Below are 21,196 nucleotides of genomic sequence, written 5' to 3' on the forward strand. Positions count from 1 at the left end.
GGGTGGACGGGAGGGAAGCAAAGCAAGGAAGAAGGGCAGAAGCAGTCCTGGACCAGGCTGCTTCCATTGGGAGCAAATGTGTAGATGTGTTCCTGGCTACATCTTACTGTGACTTATTTTACGAAGCAGTTATCTTACTTCTCATTAATTGCACATGTAGATGCATCCTCTCTGTCTCTTAAATTTAATGAGGAGGGGGAGGACAAAGGACATGAGAAAGTAATCTATTTCTTATTCTAATGAAAATACCTTTGTGGCATCATCAAGAAATGGATCAAACAAATGAAATAATACATAGAGAAAGCTCATCATACAGGAACTGATAAAGTGCTTCACCAAAAAAAATGGCTTTGTCTTGCTAATTTATAAGTATATAGCTATAAACTGAGAGTGGAGGAGACTTTTCCAATTTGTATTCACATTTTAACACTACAGGGTTGATTTACAAAGACCAGTGAGTTAGATGCCAAACTGCCATCTACTTTTCATAGGATGTAGGTGCCTCACCTTCTTAGAGGTTTTAGTAAATTCCATTTGTGGCCTATCTGCACCTTTGTGCATCTGACCCTTCAACCCATTAAAGAGCCTCCCTAAACTCAGAATGTAAAAAAACAACATATGACTTTACTTCTGGTCTCCTGTGCCGTTCTTAACGCAGTGGGATGATGGAAATGCTTATATATATTCACAATATCCTGGCTTGTGGATTGCAAGTGAATAGGTTTCCAAACCTTTATTCTTCTCATGAAAATTTCTCTTTGCTGAAGTTTCACGTTAGATTTGCAGCTTGAAGAGGACAACATGTTTTTTTTTTCTGCTGCGCTCCACTCCTGCTCTGAAACTGCAGAAGAGTTTCTTTCAATCCCAGCTGTACAGTAACCAGCTGCAACCATCAATGCTTTACAGGCCCATATGTTGTAGACTTCTGTAATGGCACAGTCTTCTTAATATTTCCAGGATCGTTAGGGACAGAATATCAAATCTCCTTTGGCTTAGATGAAGCGTTTTATTAGCAGCACAATGTTATACAGTAGTCTCTGTTTTTTTTACAGTTCTAGTGTGAAGGTGCTGAGTTAATAGAGTCTTCGCTTTAAGGTATCTGAAACAAAGACCAACAGAAATTATTTCAGAGCACACAGAGCTATGCATACAATTTTAATTTTAACAATATTGATATTATATTTGTGTAGGTCGAAATTTCATACCAGAAAAAGTTTCCAATTGAAAGTGGCAATATTTTTCCTAAGAAGATCTGATTGATTTTTTTTTTTAATTTCCAGACCCTTTCAATCCAAAACAATTTCCTGGTGACAGAACCCCAGTTGATGTAAATTGACTGACTTCTATTGACCTCACGTCTCCTACATATTTAATAATTCAGCTACATTTCTAAAGGAGCTACCCAAGTACATCCTCAGTTGGCATCAGGAAAGTTGATGTCCATTAGCAGAAGTGGAGCTTTAAGCATTTTATCTCCATCTTGAATAGATACTTACATGATTACTGTAGTATCTACATGCCTCACAAGTTTTTCAAGTATATAGTCCCATAAGGGAAGTAGTACTATCCAAATTTTGCAGATGGCTATGAGAGACCTAAAGAGGCTAAGTAACTTGTTCAACGATGACAGGAACTCTGTGATGGGACATAAAATTTAACCTGAGTCTCCTGAATCCAAGGCTAATATCTGAAGCACCACTGAACCACCTTTCCTAATTCTTCTAAATCACTGAGAGATGATACAGACGTATGAGGGGAGTCTGCTTTTGAATTTTTCACAGCAGCAATAGCCCAGCAGGGATCCTGGCTGTAGAGAGGCTCTACCCAGTACCACTTCCCAGAGACATTCTGACTGAATTAGCAAGAACTTCCAGAGAACAGAGGCTGTGTCCTCCAGAGTGTGTGCCATAATGCCATCAAAAGAGTGCAGTAATAGCTACAGCACCACACTCTAGTTACACCATACTCCATGTAGGTAGGTAGATTGGGGAACCTACTAACGACAATGAATGTAATATTTTTTTTGAAAGTAGTAAATTAAGCAAGCTCACTTATTTCTCTCCTACTTACTTTGACATAGTCTGTTGAATCTCCAGTTCTTCCTCTTCATTTAGTCTGCACAGAATTGATTCCAAAAAGGATATATTAAACTTAATGTACTGAGCAACCTGTTGGGAGAATGTAGGAAAGGCACATTAGTGAAGTGCAAGAAATGGGGAGAGTATAAGGAGATATGCAGAATTATACTGTACGTACATCACTGCTGACTTCTTCTGCATCCCGGTCCATGAGAAAAAATTGGGCAATTTTTTCTGAAGGTCCCTGCAAGATTCTCTCCAACAGTGGAAAGTCTGTGTTCTTGAGCTGTTTCTTTTCTGGGAATTAAAATATACTAATTAACTCTCATAGTCATTTTGTGGCATAATATACAGCAAGAGTACAAGTGGCTAAGACTAAGAGCATCTCCTTGTCTTAGTTTTTTCAGCCTAAGGCCATGTACAGCCATTGACTGACAAATTGCCATAAACATAAACAGAAGTCCCACATACAAATGTATTTATTGTATGGGAGTAGATGGCCCTAAGGAACTAAGGCCAACATTTCTGAACCAGGTACCAAAAATGAGGTTCCTAAGCAGAAGCATAACTGGGAGAAGGGGGAGGTGTGTGCAACTGAGACAGCAGCCCTAGGAGCTGCTTTGTGGGGGAGTTGGAGGTGGGGGAGCCACAGAAAGAGCTGCCACTGCAGTTGGTGCCTTCACCTTCTCCTCCTTGTGTTCAGTCACATGTTCAAATCTGGGTCCAGAAACAGCCACATACTTTTGAGGAAGGCCAGCAGCTGTTCTGTTGTCTGAAAATTTCCTCCGTATTTGCAAGTAGTGTTTGCATTGCTAAAATATCTCTGCAGTTCTACCAACCCCTGTTCTAACGTGGTTTGAGTTTTTCCATATTGGCCAATAAAGCTCTATACCTGCTGAGAGATATTGGACAGCTTTGATATTCATCCTAACTCCCTCCTGGGTTACCTCTAGTCATGACTGACACATTTTTATTTGCATGGCTGTCAGTGCCTGAGTTTTAGAGATGCCACTTTTCAATGATTTTCGTCAACTGGGAGCCCAGTGTGGTCAGGTAGTAGGCACGTTTTGTCTTTGATCTGTCAGATACATTCTATTTTGCTTGCTACTGCTCTCCTGATATCTGGTGAGGCAATTCCAGCAAGTAGATGGAGACTATTGATATTTATTTAAGGCATCCAGTAATGCGCCTACAACTTTTGTTCAGCACAGTGTCTAGCTTTTTTGCATGTACTGATCTTTTCTAAATTCGGCATGTGTACTCAGCTGCTGAGTAACAATGTGCAAGCACAGTAGTTTATAATAGTGTTAGGTTAGCCCCCATTTGGACTTGATGAGCTTCTTTAATATGTTGTTTGGGGAACTTTGTCTTTTCTACATGTGCATTATAAAAAAAGTGTGCACTCTAGTGTCACCCCCCAAAAATAGTATTCAGGCAGAGGATAAGGGTTATTCCAGTCCAGGTTAGGTTGAGTTGCTTACTAGTCTTTTAGTTCTAAAGGTGGAAGAGACTAGGAGTAGTGTTGCAGGTTACCTTTAAACCATTCTAAAGGCACATAAAACAGGAGTGTCCATGCATTAAAGGGTGTTAAACTGTAGCAGATCTCCCCTAAGTATCTTAAAGTTATGCCACTTTGGGTGAGGGTTATCTTTCAGCTGTTCTACCTAGCTTGAGTTAGGGTATTGTTAGTCTGCTCCATGGAGATAAAGGGTACAGAGAGAAGTGTAGCTCCTCGCTGTAACTCAGCAAGGTTTGTAGGGGCTGAAAAACTCCCAGCCTGAAGTCCCTCCACTCCTTTTCTCCCCTCCCATTCTGAAAACAGTGACAGGCTTGGAGGCAACTCACACAAAGTTGCTGAAGACACTCTGTTTTGAAACATCTTCATCTGAAACATTTGAAACATCTTTAGATTATCACCAGATGAGCTGTTTTTGAAGGTGTCTGAAGCCATGCACACCTGTTTGGTCACAGCTATAGGCTACTTTCTGTGGCCAGATCAGGAAAAAAAAATCATTTTTTCTGAACCCAAAGTGATCAATTTGCAGTCATCCAGCATCCTAGGATGCATGGCTGCCAGCAACTCTACCCCCTGACAAATTTTCCAACCTTCTAAGCTGAGGGGATGGTGCTGGCCCCAACCCAACACCCCCACCTACCCACAGTAGGTATGTTCCTCAGACCACAATGCACCATGCTGCTGACTCCAAGAACCTCAGGAGACTGATCTGGGCTCTTGGGCCAGGGGCCAGGTACATGGCCCTCCCCTCAGAGGACTAAGCCTCTGCCCAATATCTGGGGGGCTCTCCCCTAGTCAGGAGAGTTTGGGGGTGGTGGGATGGCCTCCAACCCCAGGCTCCCATGTTCTTGTGGGGAAAGGAGGGAAAAGACTGCCGAGTGTAAGGAATAGTGACAGCATGGAGCCTGGGGAGAAATGCTTCCCCAGGCTTCATGCTATTGCCACACTTAATCCCCATAGTTTTGCCCTTGCTCGCCAAACCCTTTACTAGTAAATCACAGTTGTGCAGGTCAGGGATGGCACTAAATATTTACCTATGACTGTACTGAAGCTGTTCTAGCTTTAACACCATCTGCCATTCCACAGACTTAGAATGGTTTGAAGGTAACCTGTGTTTTATTTGGATTGGTATGTAGTTGATTTCTTATGTAAAATCTGACAACCCATTGAGCACTGAGGCCAATGTGACCTCAGCCTGGGTGAAATTCTTAGCTTGGGTGGTAGTACACAAGTCATTTGCCTAAATAAGATTTCTTATGCCTGGGTGAATTGGTGGATCATTGGTGTAGATATGAAAGAGTATAGGTGCAACCATGTCTCCTTCAGGTAAGCCATTCCTCTATTTTTGCCATCGACTCCACTTCTTGCATAATTCAATGTGGAATCATCAAATTTCTAGCAAGGCTGTGTTATTCATAGTGCTTGGTAACCTTTCACCGTATTTTTGCAAGGAGCCTCCAGTGTTTTACAGAGTCAAAAACTGCTGAAGGGTCTATGAATGTGGCACCGGTGACAATTTCTTTTTCAAAGCCATCTCTAGTGTGCTGACCAGTGCATGGGCAGAACCCAGTTTGCTTGAGGAGTAGGTATTCTTCAGCAACTGTGACAAATGGTTTTAAATGTTATAGAGTTTGAAAAGATGACATAGTAAGGATATAGGTTTGAAGTGCTTTGGATCTGAGGGATCTTTCCCCATTTTGATGAGGGCGATAATACATAATTGTTGCTATATCTTGGGCACTTTGTATATGATTATATACATATTGTACAGCTGGAGTAACAAGGCCCTTGCTGTTGGTCCAAAGTGTTTTATTTGTTCTGTGCAAGTATCATCAAGACGAGAAGCTTTGCTGTCTTTAAGTGTGTTTATTGCAGTTGGCACCTGGCAATGCCACCAGCACTACACAAGTGGCCCCATGTACTGGCTGTTCCCAGGGCATGGAGGTGCTCTGTTATACCTCTGCTTCTAAGTTTATATTCAGGAATCTATATAGAAACTGGTATACACAGAAACATACATTTCAGTTTGAGTAAAATAACAAGGTGTTAGACCCGAATTTCATGCCCACTAGTTTGAAACTGTCAGCCTTCATTTCCCTTGTATAATTTTGAAAATAATGTTTGACCATTAATAGTTTGACCTAAGAAGAGGTCATTAGCCATGTTAGTCTGAAGTTATTTTAACATGTAAATCACGTCCTCTTTTGTCCACCTTACTCCTAATATTTGTAAATGTTACTTTTACCTTGTTAAAGTGTATTATTATTCTTTATTAGTGAGATAAAGAAAGCAGGGGAAGCTACAGATGTATTTGCTGAATATTCCATTTAAGGTCAAGTAATATGAATTGGGTATATGAAAATACGGGTTAACACCTTTGAAATACAAGCAAAATCTCACAAGAATAAAGCTGTAGACTTGGTACTTAGGAAACTACCATTTCAAAGGGAATTTTGTCAATTGTTGCTTCACATTAGTATCTTTTCAGAGCAGTATACTACTAGTTTCTAAAAGAGCCACTCTTAAATGATGCCATGTACCCTACAGAATTAAATGGAATTAGTGGGCACTTCCAGAGACAGTACTACACCATAGTGTTGACAGGCACTAGCTATGATGACAATGATACTGCACAGTAGTAATGAGATACTGCACAGTAGCTCATTGCTACTATGCATTAGCATAAAAAAACCCATGTGGGGATGGTACTGCACAGTCGCACCAGTTGCTGCGCAGCCATTTAGTACTTGGTTAAGCAAGTACTAAATGACTATGCAGTAACAACTGTGCAGTCTGCCACTTGTGTCGACGTGGCCGCAGAGAATGTGAATTAGGACAGATTTTTTTCCCAGAGTTTGGTCCTCAAGTACTCTTTCCCACCCCCACTTTTTCTGATGTAACACACAGCATTCTCCAGTGAGAAATATGCACTGAATAAATGTGGGTAATTCCCCTTTTTCACAATTATATTGTTCCTTTGTAACTGGGAATCAAGAATGGTGTGGAATTGATCTAACCCATAGCTGGGGAGCCAGGATATGCTAGTGGCTTGTCCCCATCATGTAGGAGGTAAGACTCCAAAACCCATTCAGCATACAAACAGAGGTGGAGCAATGGTGAATCAAACTGGCTGGTATGCTTACCTCCTGAGGCATGGATAATGTATAAGGCAAATTCATGTGGACTGTTTTCAATCTGTCAAAAACAAAAATCTTCAGCACACTGAATAACACATTTTTTATACTGTATTTGTCCTCAGGATGACAACATCAGCAAATACTAGGTATGCATCTCAAACTTGTAAATTTATATCACAATTTGATATTTGGGATCCCTGTACTAACAACAGAAATATAGGAGGGGAGACACTTCTGAAGTCTTTTTGATATGGCATCATCTTCCTCTCCCTGCTTCCAGCTACCAAGTAACTAGTAAAGTTGGTTATTTATAATATTCCAGAACTGTTTTTTGCCATTTTCAGTTTAACACTCAAATTTAACAAATGCCCTGCTATTGGTGTTAGTGATGATAATTATTTATAAAATGTAGAAGCACTCTGAAACAGAAGTTCAAAAGCATCATCTCCAAAGCCAGGGTTATTATAAGCACCAGCAAAAGGAAGGATTATTATAGCCACCTTAGAGTACACTACCATTGTAGATTATGATTCTATAAAATATTCCAAGGCTCCTTGCACACAAATACCATGTTTATTCATGAGTTTGGCACATTAATTTTCAGTGAGGAAGATCCTAAGTCCTGCCCCTAGATATAGAGCAAAATTCCTTTAGTTGTAAGCAAATCAGAGGCTCGAAATTGATGTAGCCAAATGAAGCAGATCAGCTGTGATATAATGGGCGTGTCTACATGAGATATTTACTGAGAAGTTGCCTAATTAACTCCACAGTAAATGTCTCGGCATCTACACGCCACAGGAAACTAATAAACTCTGCAGCCAGGTTGTACTTGTAAATACAAGTACTATCCTGCTGTGGAGTGTTTTCATGCACAGCAAAGCATATGCAGATGTTGACCTGGCTGGCTAGGGCATGAGGATGCTTCAGTACGGGGGCTACTTGCTGCCATAAATTCTGGTGCACACTGCTGGAGTTTATTAATTCACTTTACTTGCACATGTCCACATGCCTGATGCATTAGAACACAGCTGATCTGCTTCACTGGGTGAAAGATACTTTGCCCCTTGTCCTGCCTTTGATGGTGCAATGTGACCTTTTTGCTTTCCCTGCTCAGCCAGACGGGTGCCCTGCATCTAGGTGGGTGGGGAAAGTGCTCAGTCAGACATGTGGGTCTGGCTGATTAGGAAAGCACTTTTCCCCACTCGGCCAGATCCTGGGTATGGTTCTGGATGAGTGGGGAAAGAACCACAGAGGTAACACATGTAATAAAGCATCAACATCTTTTACCACCTTTTGTTGTGCCACTGATTTTTCCTTTCATGTAATGCAACAAAGCATATTAACATCTATTTGCTCAATATTTGTGCCACCATAAAAAATGTTGTGGTGGCACAAATGAAATGTCAAGCTGTTTCCACCCATAGTTTCAAGGGCTTCTCACTAGAGGGACAAATGTTCATATGCATTAAGCAAGTTATTAGCTCCCTCTTCTGGGCAAAACTGATTATATGGTATATATTTTTACTGAGAATATGGTTATAATAAAGTCATTTTCTAGTTCCTCCTTTACTAGAAATTAGAGCAAAGAGTGTATCAGATACCTGTCCTTGTAATTTACCCTTATCCTTTAAAGAAAAGCGCAGATTGTCCTGCTGGTATACTTTCTATTTAGGGCAACATTCTCTGGGATATTTTTGTTTTTGCCTATAGTAGGCAACAGACAGCAATCATATATTCTGGTTATCTGTTCTAGAAGGCAGCTCTTGTACTGCTTGTATGCAGACACCTCTCCCACTCAAAAGCACAGAAAATTACCTTAAATTTATGACGCAGTTGTTCTATCACCTCCCCTGTTTTCATGTTGCTGTTTATTCTTATTTTAGTTTCTGATCCAAAAGCTGGAATGAAAACTGATGTCTAAAAAGACAAGATGAGCAACAAAATGTGGTGTTAAAATCAGTTCCAGGGGAAAATTATGGGTGTGAAATTAAGCTCATCAATATGCTATATCATGCAATATGTGTTTTCTTCTATTCTTAGAATGGTTTGCTGCTCTAAATTTACTCCTGCATGCTTTACAAACACCATAAATGGTACCCTTTCCCTAAGTATGACATGCTTATGTAAACTGACTTAGCCATTTTTTCTGGATTCTTATAAGGAAGAGAGAATATAAAATAATTCATTAGGACACTATGACAATATTATAAGCTACTACAATGATGTGTATGTCAGCATTTCTACTACAAACCCTATGCCATAGGTTTCATTTCTTAGCTATAAATATAAGCCAAATTCTGATCTCAGTTACACTAGTTTCAGTCTGGAGAAATGTGACTGTTTTAACACCAGCTTATATGAAATGTTAACACGTTATATTTACACCAGCTCATACGAGAGCTGCATTTGGTCCAGTCATTTTGCACTGAAGGTACCGTCATGTTCACACCTCATAGTTGTAGAAATGTCCATTAATGCAGAACCTGTGACTTTCCAAATCTTCTCTTGCTATTGTGATTTGCTTTGTCTTCTTCCTCACTAGTGCAGCATCACTCATGGTTCTTGGCAGGGAAGGGGAGTCAAATTCCTGTTTCCTCATTGGCTTCAGAGTGCTGTTTTCATAAGATGAGTAACCTGGGAAAATAAAATCAAACATCAGCTCAGTGCACATTATGTGGTTACCCATTCTCCTGTATTAACAACCCATTGCATTCTCTCTGCCATCATTGTGGGGATCATTTTCTTGGTGAAAATATTGCAGGATAAATTTATAATAATTATTTTTGATCATTTGCATTTCATTAGCACCTTAAAATATAAGCTGGAACAAAAGAAAAATGGATCTTCCTATACAGAGGGCGCGTCTACACGACCCACTTAACCGTGCAGTAGTGTAGTTTACTGTGTAGTAAGCATGCGTGTCTAAATGTGCACGTGTTTACTGCTCAGTAAAAATCCCTAATGGTGAGTAAATTCGATACCTGCAAAAGCAGGTATCAAATTTTCTCACCATTAGTCACTGAGCAGTAACACACATGTAGACGTAACCCCGAAGCAAATTTGCTCCTGGTCAGCCCTGCCACTAGGGGGCCAGCCTGAGACCAGCACCAGGGCTCTGGGTTGGGAGCCTCTCCTGCCCCAGGGCTGGGCTCTATGACAGCCCCTGCCACATGCCCTTAAAAGCCTGCAGGCATTTTGAACACTGGGGCACACCAGTAGGCAGTCTGAGGCGACTCAAAATCCCTGTGTCCCCCAGCTTCCCCAGCCTGCCTGCATCCTGGCACCACTGTCTGGCACCACACTGCCATGTGCTTGCCAGGCCCACACCGTCCAGGCCGGCAGGCTGCAGCAGGGTAATGCAGGATGCTCCAACCTCTTGCTAGGCCTGTCAGCACCCAGGCCCAGCTGCAGGCAGTTTCTGGCTGCCAAGACCAGCTCCAGCTGCCCACAGCCCACCTCCACCATCCTGCCTGGAGCCAACAGGTGCTGTGGGGCATTGCTTTGCCACACGGCCATCGGTCCCATGCTATGCCCCTGCAATGGGCACTGCAGGCTGCTGCTCAGGCCCAGCAGTACAGGGACAGTTGTACAGAAGTCCAGAGAGCCAGTGCAGGACCTCTGATGGAGCTGTCCTTGCCGATGTCCATGCCTGTGCCTGCCACCCAGGGCACCATCTGTTTGGTGGAGGACACTGTTGACTTCATGGCACTGTGGGACAAGGCAGAGGTGCAGCACCATTTTGAGCCAGGTGGGCACTCCAATGCCTACATCTATGAGGGGCTGTTAGGTCAGATGCAGCTCAGACACAACCGGTCAGCACAACAGTGTTGCATAAAGGTCAAGGCCTTGAGGGCACAGTGAGTTATGATCACTGACCACAATCTTCAGTCAGGGAGTGCCCACAAGTCCATGCCTTTTATGTGGCAACTGGTGGACATCCTTGCACCCCAGGACCCAGGCCACAACTATGTTGTGTACAGTAGCATGGGCAGCCTGTGCAAGCCCCCACTCTGGCCTGGCACCCATGGTGATGTGTTGACAGGGAAGGGTCCCTCCAGCTGCTCATCCTGCAGAGTTCTCCAGCTGTACTCTCCACCAGCAGCTTGGGGAACCTGGCCCAGTGCCTGCTGCAACAGCTCCACAGCCCCAGCCCCAGCCATGAGGCGTGGCTGACCATGTCACTGCTGGCTACCCCCAGTGCCAGCTCCTTGCTGGGGGGGAAAGGAAGGGGGTGGCTGAGTCCCTGAAGGCTGTGCCCTGCCATCTGAGGACACCATCCAGAGCTGCATGTCATCGCCGAGAGCCAAGACCTCATGGAGCCACCAACCATGCCAGCCTCAGCCACGAGTTAAGCCCTGCATTGTGGGGAAGGCCCTCCTCACTCCAGCCCCTGGAACTGCCCCCCTCTCTGCCTGGTCTACCTACACTCCTCTGGGCCCAGGTTCCCCCCCACAGCATGCAGAGAGGCAGGAGACAGTGCTAAACTTCACTGAGTAGCCCATGCCCCCACAGCTAGGTGGGCAGGGGTCTCTTACATGTTGAGGAGTACATTGCTGCCAGTGGCAATGTCCTCCTCAGCAGCAGGGGGCAAGGACATGTAGCGAAGCCACAGGTAGCCTTCCAGGTGGCAGTGGAGGTTGCGTGGCAGCTTGGGCTTGCCCTCTGCACTATCAAACCTCAGTGTCCCATGCCAGGTATACAGATTTGCCTGTGGCACCATGGCGATCAGTAGCAGTAGGGCATAATGGGTCAGGTACCCTTTGGTCCACTCAAACAGCTCCTTTTGCAGCACCTGGGGCAAGTGCAGCAGGGGCATGCTTGGGGAACAGCAGCACCACAGGAGGGAGGTCTGGCCCCTGGGTACCTCCCTGGAGAAGACACCTGTGGGGAGGGTGGGGGCACAGGTAGCCCCTCATCTCAGTTATCTGGGAGCCCTGCACCCCCTGACCCCAGGTACCATGGCCTGGGCAGCAGTGCAGCCAAGTGACTGGCTTGCAGGGGAGTGGGGGGCAGCGGGATCTGGAGCCACAGCAGCAGGTGCTGCCAGAAGCCTGGCTTCACTCTAGCTTCGTGCAGGCACAGAGCTGGAGCTGCCTGCAGTGGGGCCAGGTTTGGATGCAAGCCCTCCTGGCCCAGGACACTGGCTGCTGGAGGGAGAGCCACCCATGATGGGTGACCACTGGCCACAGTCACCCCGGGTGAGCCCACCACCCACCACACTTGCTATGGCCTGTACACCACTGGGGGAATGGCTGAGGCTGGAGTGCTGGGTGTCTGTCCCTGGGTTCTGCCTCCTAGGCACCACCACCCTACAGGCCCCCACCTCAGGTTGGTACACAAAGCACTTTGGAAATAGTTTTCACAGGGAAGAAGGTATTTTATTGCTCTTGGGTTGGTGGTGGAGGGGTTCTGTTGCTGTCAGGGGGAAGAAGGGGGTTCTGTTTGTTGCTGGGGTCTGTTTGATGTGAAGGGAATAAAAACATTTTCTTCTGACATGTCTGCAGTGAGTGTGGGGCTGGGGGTGGGCAGGGGTGGGCAGTCCATGAATGGCAGTCCAGGCAGGCTAGAGCAGAGAGTGCAGGAGGAGGTGGTCAGCTAGCACCTCCTGTACCTGGTGCCCTGGCCCTTGCTGGAGGGTGTGTCTCTCTCCACCAGGGCATGGGTCTGGCCTTGGCTCCAATTAAAGAGGGCTTGGAGGGGGTCCAGATGGCTGGTGTAGGGCTGCATAACCCAGGGCATGAGGAGGTAGGTGGGGTCCACAATGAGGAGAAGTGGGACCAAACATGGCGCCCAGCTGCAGGTCTGGTACCTGCAGCATGGAGCAGCCAGGGCTGGCAAGGCTGCACCAGGGTTGGCAGGATGGAGTTTCTGAAGACGTGGGCATTGTGGGCTCTGCCTACCCAGCCAGCACTCACATGCGGGAAAGCCCAACAGTAGTCTTATGATGGACTGCAGCACCACAGAGTGAAAGCCCCTCCAGCTATAGAAGAGCTGGTCTCCGTGGGGTGGACAGGTGATGGGGATGTGGGTCCCATCCAAGGTCTCAATGCACTGAGGGAATCCCATAGCACAGAACCTCACAACCACTGCCAGGGGGTCATGCATGTGGAGCACAGTGTGCCCCAACACATCTTGGAGAGCACCGCACACCTCCAAGATGGCCTCCCTGGCAATGGCCTTGCCCACGCCAAACAGGTGGCTGATGAACTGCAGGCTGGTGGGTGTGGCAAACTTCAGTAGGGTGAGGGCCAGCTGGGTCTCTGCAGGGAGAGGCGGCTATATGCCAGTGTCCTGATACTCCAGGTGTAGCCAGAGGAGGTCTAGGAAGGTGGTCTGGGTCATCCTGAATGCCTCCAGTCACTGCTCATCATCCCAGGTGTGCTGGGTGACGTGAAGCCACCAGTCCTGGCTGGCCTGGTAGGCCCAGAGGAGGAGGGACTGGAGGCCAGGAGGGTGACGGTGGCCTCAGTGGTGGCATCCTGAAGCCCACTGTCAGCATCCCTGTCAGTGATCCAGCCAGATGGACAGGGTCCAGGTAGCAGCTGCACAGCAGTGGTGGCCCTAGGACAGTGTGCAGCAGCCCAGCAGGTGGTTGCTGCATATGGGGGATCTGGGAGGGGCCAGATGGCCATGGGCCAGGCAGCAGTCAGTGTGATAGGCCAGCAGAGCCTGTGAAGTTGTCATCAGGAGCCTGTGGCACTGGTCATCACTGCTGGGGCAGGGGATAGAGGAGCCATGATGTGTGGAGGCACAAGCAGCAAGGAGAGCACCGCCAAGTGCTGTACCTGCACTGTGCATGCTGCTCCTGGTCAAGGAAGGGGCTGGCCAGGAAGCAGCAAGTGGGGCTGCCTTTTCAAGAAGGCTGCCAACTGCTAGCATCTGTAACTGGAGCCTGGAGGTCCCCCTGGTGGTGGCAGGGGCCCATGCCAGGCCTCCAGGAAGTGGGAGCAGCTTGCTGCCATTGGCAGCGAATTTGCTCCTGCTTCCTTGCAAGAGTAGACACTTACCTGGGACCCTTTACTTGCAAGTAATTTACTCATGAGTAAACTGGTCCCTCATTACATGCTCGTGTAGACATGCCCAGGGGACTAAATTTTTCCACTGATGATGTCTGTACAGACTCAAACTTTTTTATGAACATATAAAGATATAGGCACCAACCTTTCTCATGGTTTATCTCCTGTTCAGAAGTATTTAGTGTCTCTTCGCCAATGTGATACAGATTATCAAACTCTCCCCAGCGTGTCATCCCCCTGAAACAGAGATTGAGCATGCATTTCTGGTTAAATATTCCTTTCTTATTGGGGTGAATTGAATTTATCCCCCAGTCAGACATCTTGTAAAACTTGTGAGATCTTGTTCAGAACTGCATATATCACGTCAGATCTGTCACTGTGTTGTAAAAAGTACCTTATATACCCAAATTCAAGATGACTTTAAAATTAAGACATCTCCCAATCATTAAATTCCACACATGGAAAATGATAAATTTGATATAATTTTCCATGTATAGAATCTTACTAGTGGAAGGTTATCTTAAATTTGTGCCCCACAACTACCGTGGTGGGGAAACCAATGGGGAGGAGGAGGAGGGGCCAGACCTAAACCCTTTACTCTCCTGTCTGTTGTCACCCCATGTCTGTGCCTGTCCCCCCTGCTGCCTGCTTTCTGCCATACATACATTTCCCCCTGCCATGTGCCCCCCTGCCATATGCCCCTCCGTGCCTGCCTCCTTCTGCCTGCTCCCTGCCCCTTCTCTCTTGTGCCCGTGACTCCTGCTGCAGCTTGAGTCCCACTGTTTCTCCTTGCAGTCTTCCTCCCACACTTTGCTCCCCTGTCTGTAACTACCCCTCCACTTCCTGCCTCCCCACAGATCCCTTCTCTCTCTTAACCATCTACTCCATCTCCAATCCCTCTATACTGACCTAACAAGGCCAGAAAATGCTGTGGTTTCTCCCTGGCCAGGTTGGAGTGGGGAGTGGCAGACATGTGGAGGAAGGGGTGGGGGAGCAGGGTTCACACTGTAAGGGCAGACTCCAACCAAATTCAAGACAAGGATTTTTTTTTTGCATGCTGATTGGGAGTAAATGCAGTAATTTTGGAGCTCAGAACTGAACTCAGATCTCTTAAACTCCAGATTAGTGTTTTAACTACAAGCTCAAGCTTCCTATCTACAAATGCCTCCTGAGTTCATTAGAATAAACTTTCTAATAAACAGTCTTTGACCAAGTACAATGCCAATCAAATACTAAAAGAAATAATTTGTGTGGAAATGTCCTCAGATAACAGGAAACTTGATGAATCATAATGGAATATTTTAGGAAGACTATTCCCTGCCTTAATACTTTTCTACAGGTAGGATATTAAAAGGGTATCTGCTGGGTCATTTAGGATCAAACTGCTTTATATATCTATGAACATGCTAGCAATAAAGGGCAGGTTACATGATTTTTATCATGACAAACATTTACTTTATGATTTAAATGTGACACTCGTGGAAAAATTTTGAAGCGGTAATTGACAAAGCAGTTTAACTTCCTATTCTGAATCAACTTGCCCACTTTCCTTCTCCAGGCTGTTAATTGCCACAACAAAGGTCCTTTCAGTGGTAGGAGAAGATGAGTAGTCTTAGCTTATCTTAGCAATCTACTTCCAGAGGAAGCAAAATAGTTGCTACTTCTGGAACAACACTGATATGATAGTCCTTACCATAACTGGAGAATGCCTTGGGAACTCACCGAGACCAAACTTCGTGAGTTTCCTTGATGCTGTCATGAGGAGTTCATATGGACCTTTTGTGACTACACTGATTTTTGCAACACTTTTACATTGCTATTTAAAGGCTAGACTCATTACAAAGCAATATCTTCTGTCTGCATTTCAAAAACTATTGCAAAGCCAAACAAGCACCAAGTGAAACTTTGCATAAACTTCCACCATGCAAAACACAAGCCAAACCCTTATGGAATCCTGTTTGCAAATATCATTGTTGTTTTATCAACACAGGTGGCGTGCCTGGAAATGTCAGCCTGTTTGCTATTTACGGAAGTTACTGATTTACCTTTTGTTAGGAAATAAACCCTCACGGTCTGGTGACTTCATAGTTACAAAAGATGGCATCTGCTTCTCATCTTGAATTTTCAACCGGATGGGATGTCGTACTCCCCAAAAGATAGACAGGATTCCTTCAACAGTGGGCTTGCTGCCTTCTGGCTGAACAAAATCACAAATGCTATGTTATTACAGGTTTACAGAATGAAGGTCCGCAGGAAGATGCTGGGAAACAGTGGTGACTGAAAGCAACACCCTACCTGCTGTAGTCAAGTGACTAGGCATAGTGAAACCAATGGGGCAAGTATGCTTCAGGAACCAAAAGAAAAAAAGGGAACTGACAAACATTTTGGAAAAATCAGTCCCTTAGCGTTTTTAAAGTCCTTCATCCCTCTGCAAAAGTTCTTAAGTGTGACTTCTTTATAAGAGGCTTTAGACTTCTTTATAAGATGGTCCCTTATGGTAGACTTGCTGGGTAAGAAAGGGAGCTCTCTCAATTTGGGGTGCTAGCCAGACAGACCATACAGCTTCCCATAGATCTCAGACTGAGGAATACAACTATGCTGTAATATCATCAAAGAGATCTGCTGAAGTCCTGCCTCAGATTTAGCAACAGGGGGCAGGAGGACTGGGAGATTCAGACTGCTGATTCAATACCACAGCCCCTTTCATGCCTCATTGCATGTATGAATCTTCCCCAAATCAAGAAGCATGAGACTGAGAATTGAGCTTCAATGCTTACTTTCTTATTTGTAAAGACTCATATTATGATTGCTGAAGCACCCCTCACCTCATGCCACAAATGCACTTCTGGACTCTGGAACCTCACATTTTCTAGCTCACCTGCAGTATGCACCAAACCCCCAAGAGTTCCCTTGCTCTAATTATATTGTTAATTTTTTTAAGGTGAGGCTTGTTTTTGTTTACACCTTACCTGATTATATGAAAGCTGCAGATTCTCTTGATCAGTATAAAAGGAGTTGTATGTCTTCAGTAAAGAATGAAGTTGGTCTCTGAATGAAATGACCAGATTGAGGAGAATATTACAAAAAGGTTCTGTATTCATCACTGTAAAATCCAGATACCAAGGTCAAAATATTCAAACAAAGATGCCCAAAGTTGAGCACCTAAATATAGATTTAGGTATCTAAATGAGCAGTCAGTTTTACAGTACTCAACCTAAAAAGTTGGCCCAAATATGAATAGGTACAGAATTAGAAGAATTCTTCCACAGACTTTGACTGAAAGAATACTTCCACAACCCAGACACAGCCACCTCCATTATGCAGTTAGTCCAATAAAAGATATCACCCTAAGAAATCCTGCCTGGTCCAGCTACAATAATTTAATGGGAAAGTGCATGTTGTAGAATAAATAAATATACTCTACAATATCAACCTTTACAGTAACAGGAGTAATGGACAAGTAATTCTAAGACCTCCTCTCCTTGTTGCTTGCTTGCAGAGGAAGATCCAGTGGGGTGCACTGCCATAGAGGCACGTACCTTTCAGCTGATGACACTGTGGGCACAGCAGCCAGGGACTTTTTTAAAGTCCCCAAGCTGGGGAAGAATTCCCCCCTCTCTTCTCCTCTATGCTCAGCAGCACCTTACTTTCCCTCTCCTTCCCTTTCTCCTCCACCCACCGCTGCCGTTACCTCTGGCTGCCCCGGGAGCAGGGCTGGGAGAACCCTGTAGAGCCACTCCTGCCTGATCCAACCATGCTCCACAGGGAATTGGTTTCAGCTCGGGAGAGTGGCAGTGAAAGGCAGGTTCCTACTCTTGTGTCTGGTCCTCTCAGGTTTTCCCTGAGAGCCCAGAAGCAACTGCAAAGGAAGAGAACCTACCTGCTCCTACCCTCAATGCTGCTGCTATCTCTTGTTGAGCCTGTTTCCACATACAGCAGCTCCCCAGGTCAGCTGGGAACACTATGACAAGTGGAAGTGGTGGGTGGGGGAATGGGAGAGGAGAGGACATGCTGCTATGCATGGAGAGGAAGGAAAAGGAGAGGAAATATACCTGATTGAGGGACTTTAAAAAAAAGACCCTGGTTGTTGCTCCTCTGTTGTAATCTACCCACCCTGGTGTGTGCAGGGGAGGCTGGGAGCAGAAGGTACAGCTAATGCTGGAGTGCCAGTGGCTGCACCTGCACTCTCCTTTACAAAATCCTGGATCTGCCCCTGCTTGCTTGGTAATTTGATTGCATTAAAATTGTGTGCTTGCTAGCTCATGAACAAAGAAGCCACTGTGAAGACTATAGCCTAGAGCATGGAATAGGTTCTATTTAAAAGACTGTTCCTAAACCCATATATGTAATAGCTTCTGCTGTCATTTCAGGAAAATGTTTCTAATGCACAACTAGCAGTTGGCTGTCTTAGTGCCCTTTACACCTTTGAAAATCTCTCCCCTTAAAGATTTTACCTGCTAGCACTGCAGGCATGACATTATAATTATAGCTGAGATGGCACTGCCATTTAAAAGCTATATTATTACAACATTAAGCTTGAAAGTGGAATCATACCAGAGTCTGGAAATTGAGAACTAAGGTTCCCTTTGGGTACATACAAACACTGCATTTCAGTCAGTGCAACTGCAGAACAAGAGTTCACAGTACTTTGACCATTTAGAAAATGGTCGATGCAGTGGAAATCTCCACTGCATTGGATAAGGTTGAAGTCTAAAATGAGTGGGGTGCAAGCATTTGACCAAATGGTTGCACAACACCCCAATTGAGTGGGGATCCAAAGATCTCCTTCAGCATCCCAGTGTGCCCTGCTCTTGCTCCCCTCCCCTCCTAGGAGATGCTCTGTGACTTAAGGTGTGGTCTACTGTGCTAACCTACGTGACAGAGAACCCCGCCCCAGGCAGCTGAGAGGATGGGAAAGCCCAGACCCTCTCAACAGCCCAGAGGTTTTGAAGCTGTCATACCTACCACCACCTGGTACCGGTAGGGGAAAACTACCCACCGGCACTAGAAACTGCTCCCACTCTTGCCCCCCTGTAACGGAGAGAGGGAGGTACTGAGGGGAGAGAGGGTAATTCCTGGATTCCTATGGCTACAACATCAGTCTAACATTACCAAAACAAATACACCCAGGCATGGTCAGGGAAGGCAGAATACTCAGCCCTGTTGGGACACAGCTGGGTGCCTGAAGCAAAGTGGAAGTGGCAACTTCTGGTTCTCAGTCATAAATGTGTAGCTATCAATAGCAGCTGCTTGTTTGTGCTCTTGTCCCCCAACCCCCAAGCTGGTGCCCAGCTGGTGCCCAGGGTGATTCGATTTACACTTTGGACCCAAAGTTAAAACATATATTAATAACAATCAGCTCTTCCAGTCTAAGCATTCAAAGAGCAGATATACAGAGTCTAATTTATACCATCAGAAGACAAACCTAAGCCATTACATGATATAAAATGAAGACAGAAAGTTGTATAGATTTGTCACTGGAGTCCAGCTTTGTGTAGGTTTGTCAGTGATTAACATACAACCCACATCCTGCTGGACTCATGTTTTCCTCTGATATATTGAACTTCTTTGTTTTGGTTTTCTATCACTAATTTTAAAGGATAGATAAAGTTGTTCTAAAGTCTCTTTATTCCCATCAAGAACAGTTTTAATGACTAGTTTGTACTTCGCACCAAAATTATATTCAAGAGTAGTGAAGCAAACCAGAAAACACTGCCTTTAAGAAATATTACAAATCATTTTATTTACTTTGAAGGAACAAATCTCTATGTAAAAAAAATAAGAATAAGTATAACTGCTCTGCCAACGTTTCTTGGACACAAACTACACACTTGGCTGATAATCACAGAATAGACATGAACAGTTGTTCAGTAAAAAGCATTTCATTTCCTGCAGTGAAATCATGCTGTGAAAATATGAAATAAGGCAACCTGAGTACCTTTGGTCCTGGTATTTGAAGTTATCTACAGTTATATACAGTTATAACAGTTACCTGTTATTTAAAAAGAACAGAGAAACAAATAAGCGTTCAAATTCTCTTGGGCATCACTTGAGTTTTCCTTATCCCTGCTTAAAACACTCATAACACAACACAGCCAAAAAACCAAAAAACAAAGTTGAGACCAGAAGTAGGAAGTTTTCATTAATATTTCTAGGGTCTTTTGTTTAAGAAGGAGATAATCCCATTGCACATAAAAGGGGGCAAAGGGGCCAAGAAGCCCTCTTGGCTGAACAGGGAAGTCCAGGAAAGCCCAAGGGCAACGAAAAAGGTATGCAGGCTGCGAAAACAGGGGGTAGCTACCAAGGAGGAGTATATCTCCCTGGCTCGCACTTTCAGGGAATCAGTTAGGAAGACCAAAGCAGGATTAGAAGTCAGGCTGGCGACAAAAATTAGGGACAACAAAAAGTCCTTCAGGTATATAGGGAGCAAAAGGAAGGTGCAGGATAGCTTAGGACCCCCACAGGACAAACTAGGGCAATTGGTGACAGAAAGGGGAGACAAAGCTGAGCTCTTCAATGAGTTCTTTGTATCTCTATTTCTAGACACAGACCAAGACAGATCTCCCAAATGGATCACAGATATACACAGGAGGGACACCAGCCCACCACCTGTTAGTGCAGACTTAGTGAAGGGGCACTTGGAGGGATTGGATGTGTTCAGATCAGTGGGCCTGGACGAACTTCATCCAAGTGTGCAAAAGGAATTGGCCAATGTCATAGCAGAGCCGCTGGCATGGCTGTTCAAAAACTCATGGTACTCTGGTCAGGTCCCAGAAGATTGGAAAAGGGCCAAAGTGGTCCCTGTTTTCAAAAAGGGGAGGAGGGAGGAACCGAGAAACTATAGGCCAGTTGGTCTCACCTCTATCCTTGGGAAAATTCTGGAAAAAATCATTAAGGATTATATTTGTGGGATCCCAGCAGGGGAAATAAGAAAGGAAATCAGCATGGATTCATTCCAGGTAGCTCCTACCTCACTTACCTTGTTTCTTTTTATGACCAGGTCAGAAAATACTTAGATAACAGAGTCGAGGTAGATGTCATCTACCTAGACTTTAAAAAGGCCTTCGATGCAGTATCTCATTCTATTCTCATAAATAAACTGACAGGCTGTGATGTAGATGATTACATGGTCAGGTGGGTGGCAAATTGGCTTAGGGGTCACACCCAGAGAGTGGTGGTGGATCTGGAAAGATGATGTGGGCAGTGGAGTCCCTCAAGCCTCGGTCCTTGCACCAGTGCTATTCAATGTCTTCATCAGTGACTTGGATGAGGGTGTAGAGAACACCCTGTCCAAGTTCACAGATGATACCAAATTATGGGGCAAAGTTAACACACCAGATGGTGGGGAACAACACCATCTAGGTGCTTGTCTAGTCTCCCCTTGAAAACCCCCAAGGTAGGGCAGAGCACCACCTCCCTTGAAAGCCCCTTCCAGATTATGGCAACCCT

At 45.0% G+C, this 21,196-nt stretch overlaps 1 protein-coding gene and 1 long non-coding RNA gene across 3 annotated transcripts in view; one reads left to right on the forward strand and one right to left on the reverse strand.

Annotated features, from left to right (window-relative positions):
- Nucleotides 1-16,708, forward strand: part of LOC109309500 — a 20,913-nt gene extending 4,205 nt beyond the window's left edge. Inside the window, exons 2-3 of the long non-coding RNA XR_002100932.1 lie at nt 6,854-6,894; nt 15,978-16,708. This is a non-coding gene — a long non-coding RNA (uncharacterized LOC109309500). The remainder of the gene's footprint in view (nt 1-6,853; nt 6,895-15,977) is intronic.
- The window catches only part of RASSF6 (Ras association domain family member 6), a 36,622-nt gene continuing 15,913 nt past the window's right edge, over nt 488-21,196 (reverse strand). Inside the window, exons 3-11 of one of the 2 annotated variants that reach the window (XM_019534286.1) lie at nt 16,717-16,795; nt 15,793-15,944; nt 13,893-13,984; nt 9,181-9,365; nt 8,547-8,648; nt 6,738-6,789; nt 2,257-2,375; nt 2,071-2,168; nt 488-1,099 (exon numbers count right to left, since the gene is read on the reverse strand). In XM_019534286.1, coding sequence (XP_019389831.1) covers nt 1,024-1,099; nt 2,071-2,168; nt 2,257-2,375; nt 6,738-6,789; nt 8,547-8,648; nt 9,181-9,365; nt 13,893-13,984; nt 15,793-15,944; nt 16,717-16,795 — 955 coding nt within the window. In that variant the 3' untranslated portion in view covers nt 488-1,023. The remainder of the gene's footprint in view (nt 1,100-2,070; nt 2,169-2,256; nt 2,376-6,737; nt 6,790-8,546; nt 8,649-9,180; nt 9,366-13,892; nt 13,985-15,792; nt 15,945-16,716; nt 16,796-21,196) is intronic. The other variant, XM_019534287.1, reaches the window with a different exon arrangement.

Source organism: Crocodylus porosus, unplaced genomic scaffold, assembly GCF_001723895.1.
Source record: "Crocodylus porosus isolate Cpor-Errol unplaced genomic scaffold, CroPor_comp1, whole genome shotgun sequence".
In the NCBI taxonomy this organism is placed as follows: Eukaryota; Metazoa; Chordata; order Crocodylia; family Crocodylidae; genus Crocodylus; species Crocodylus porosus.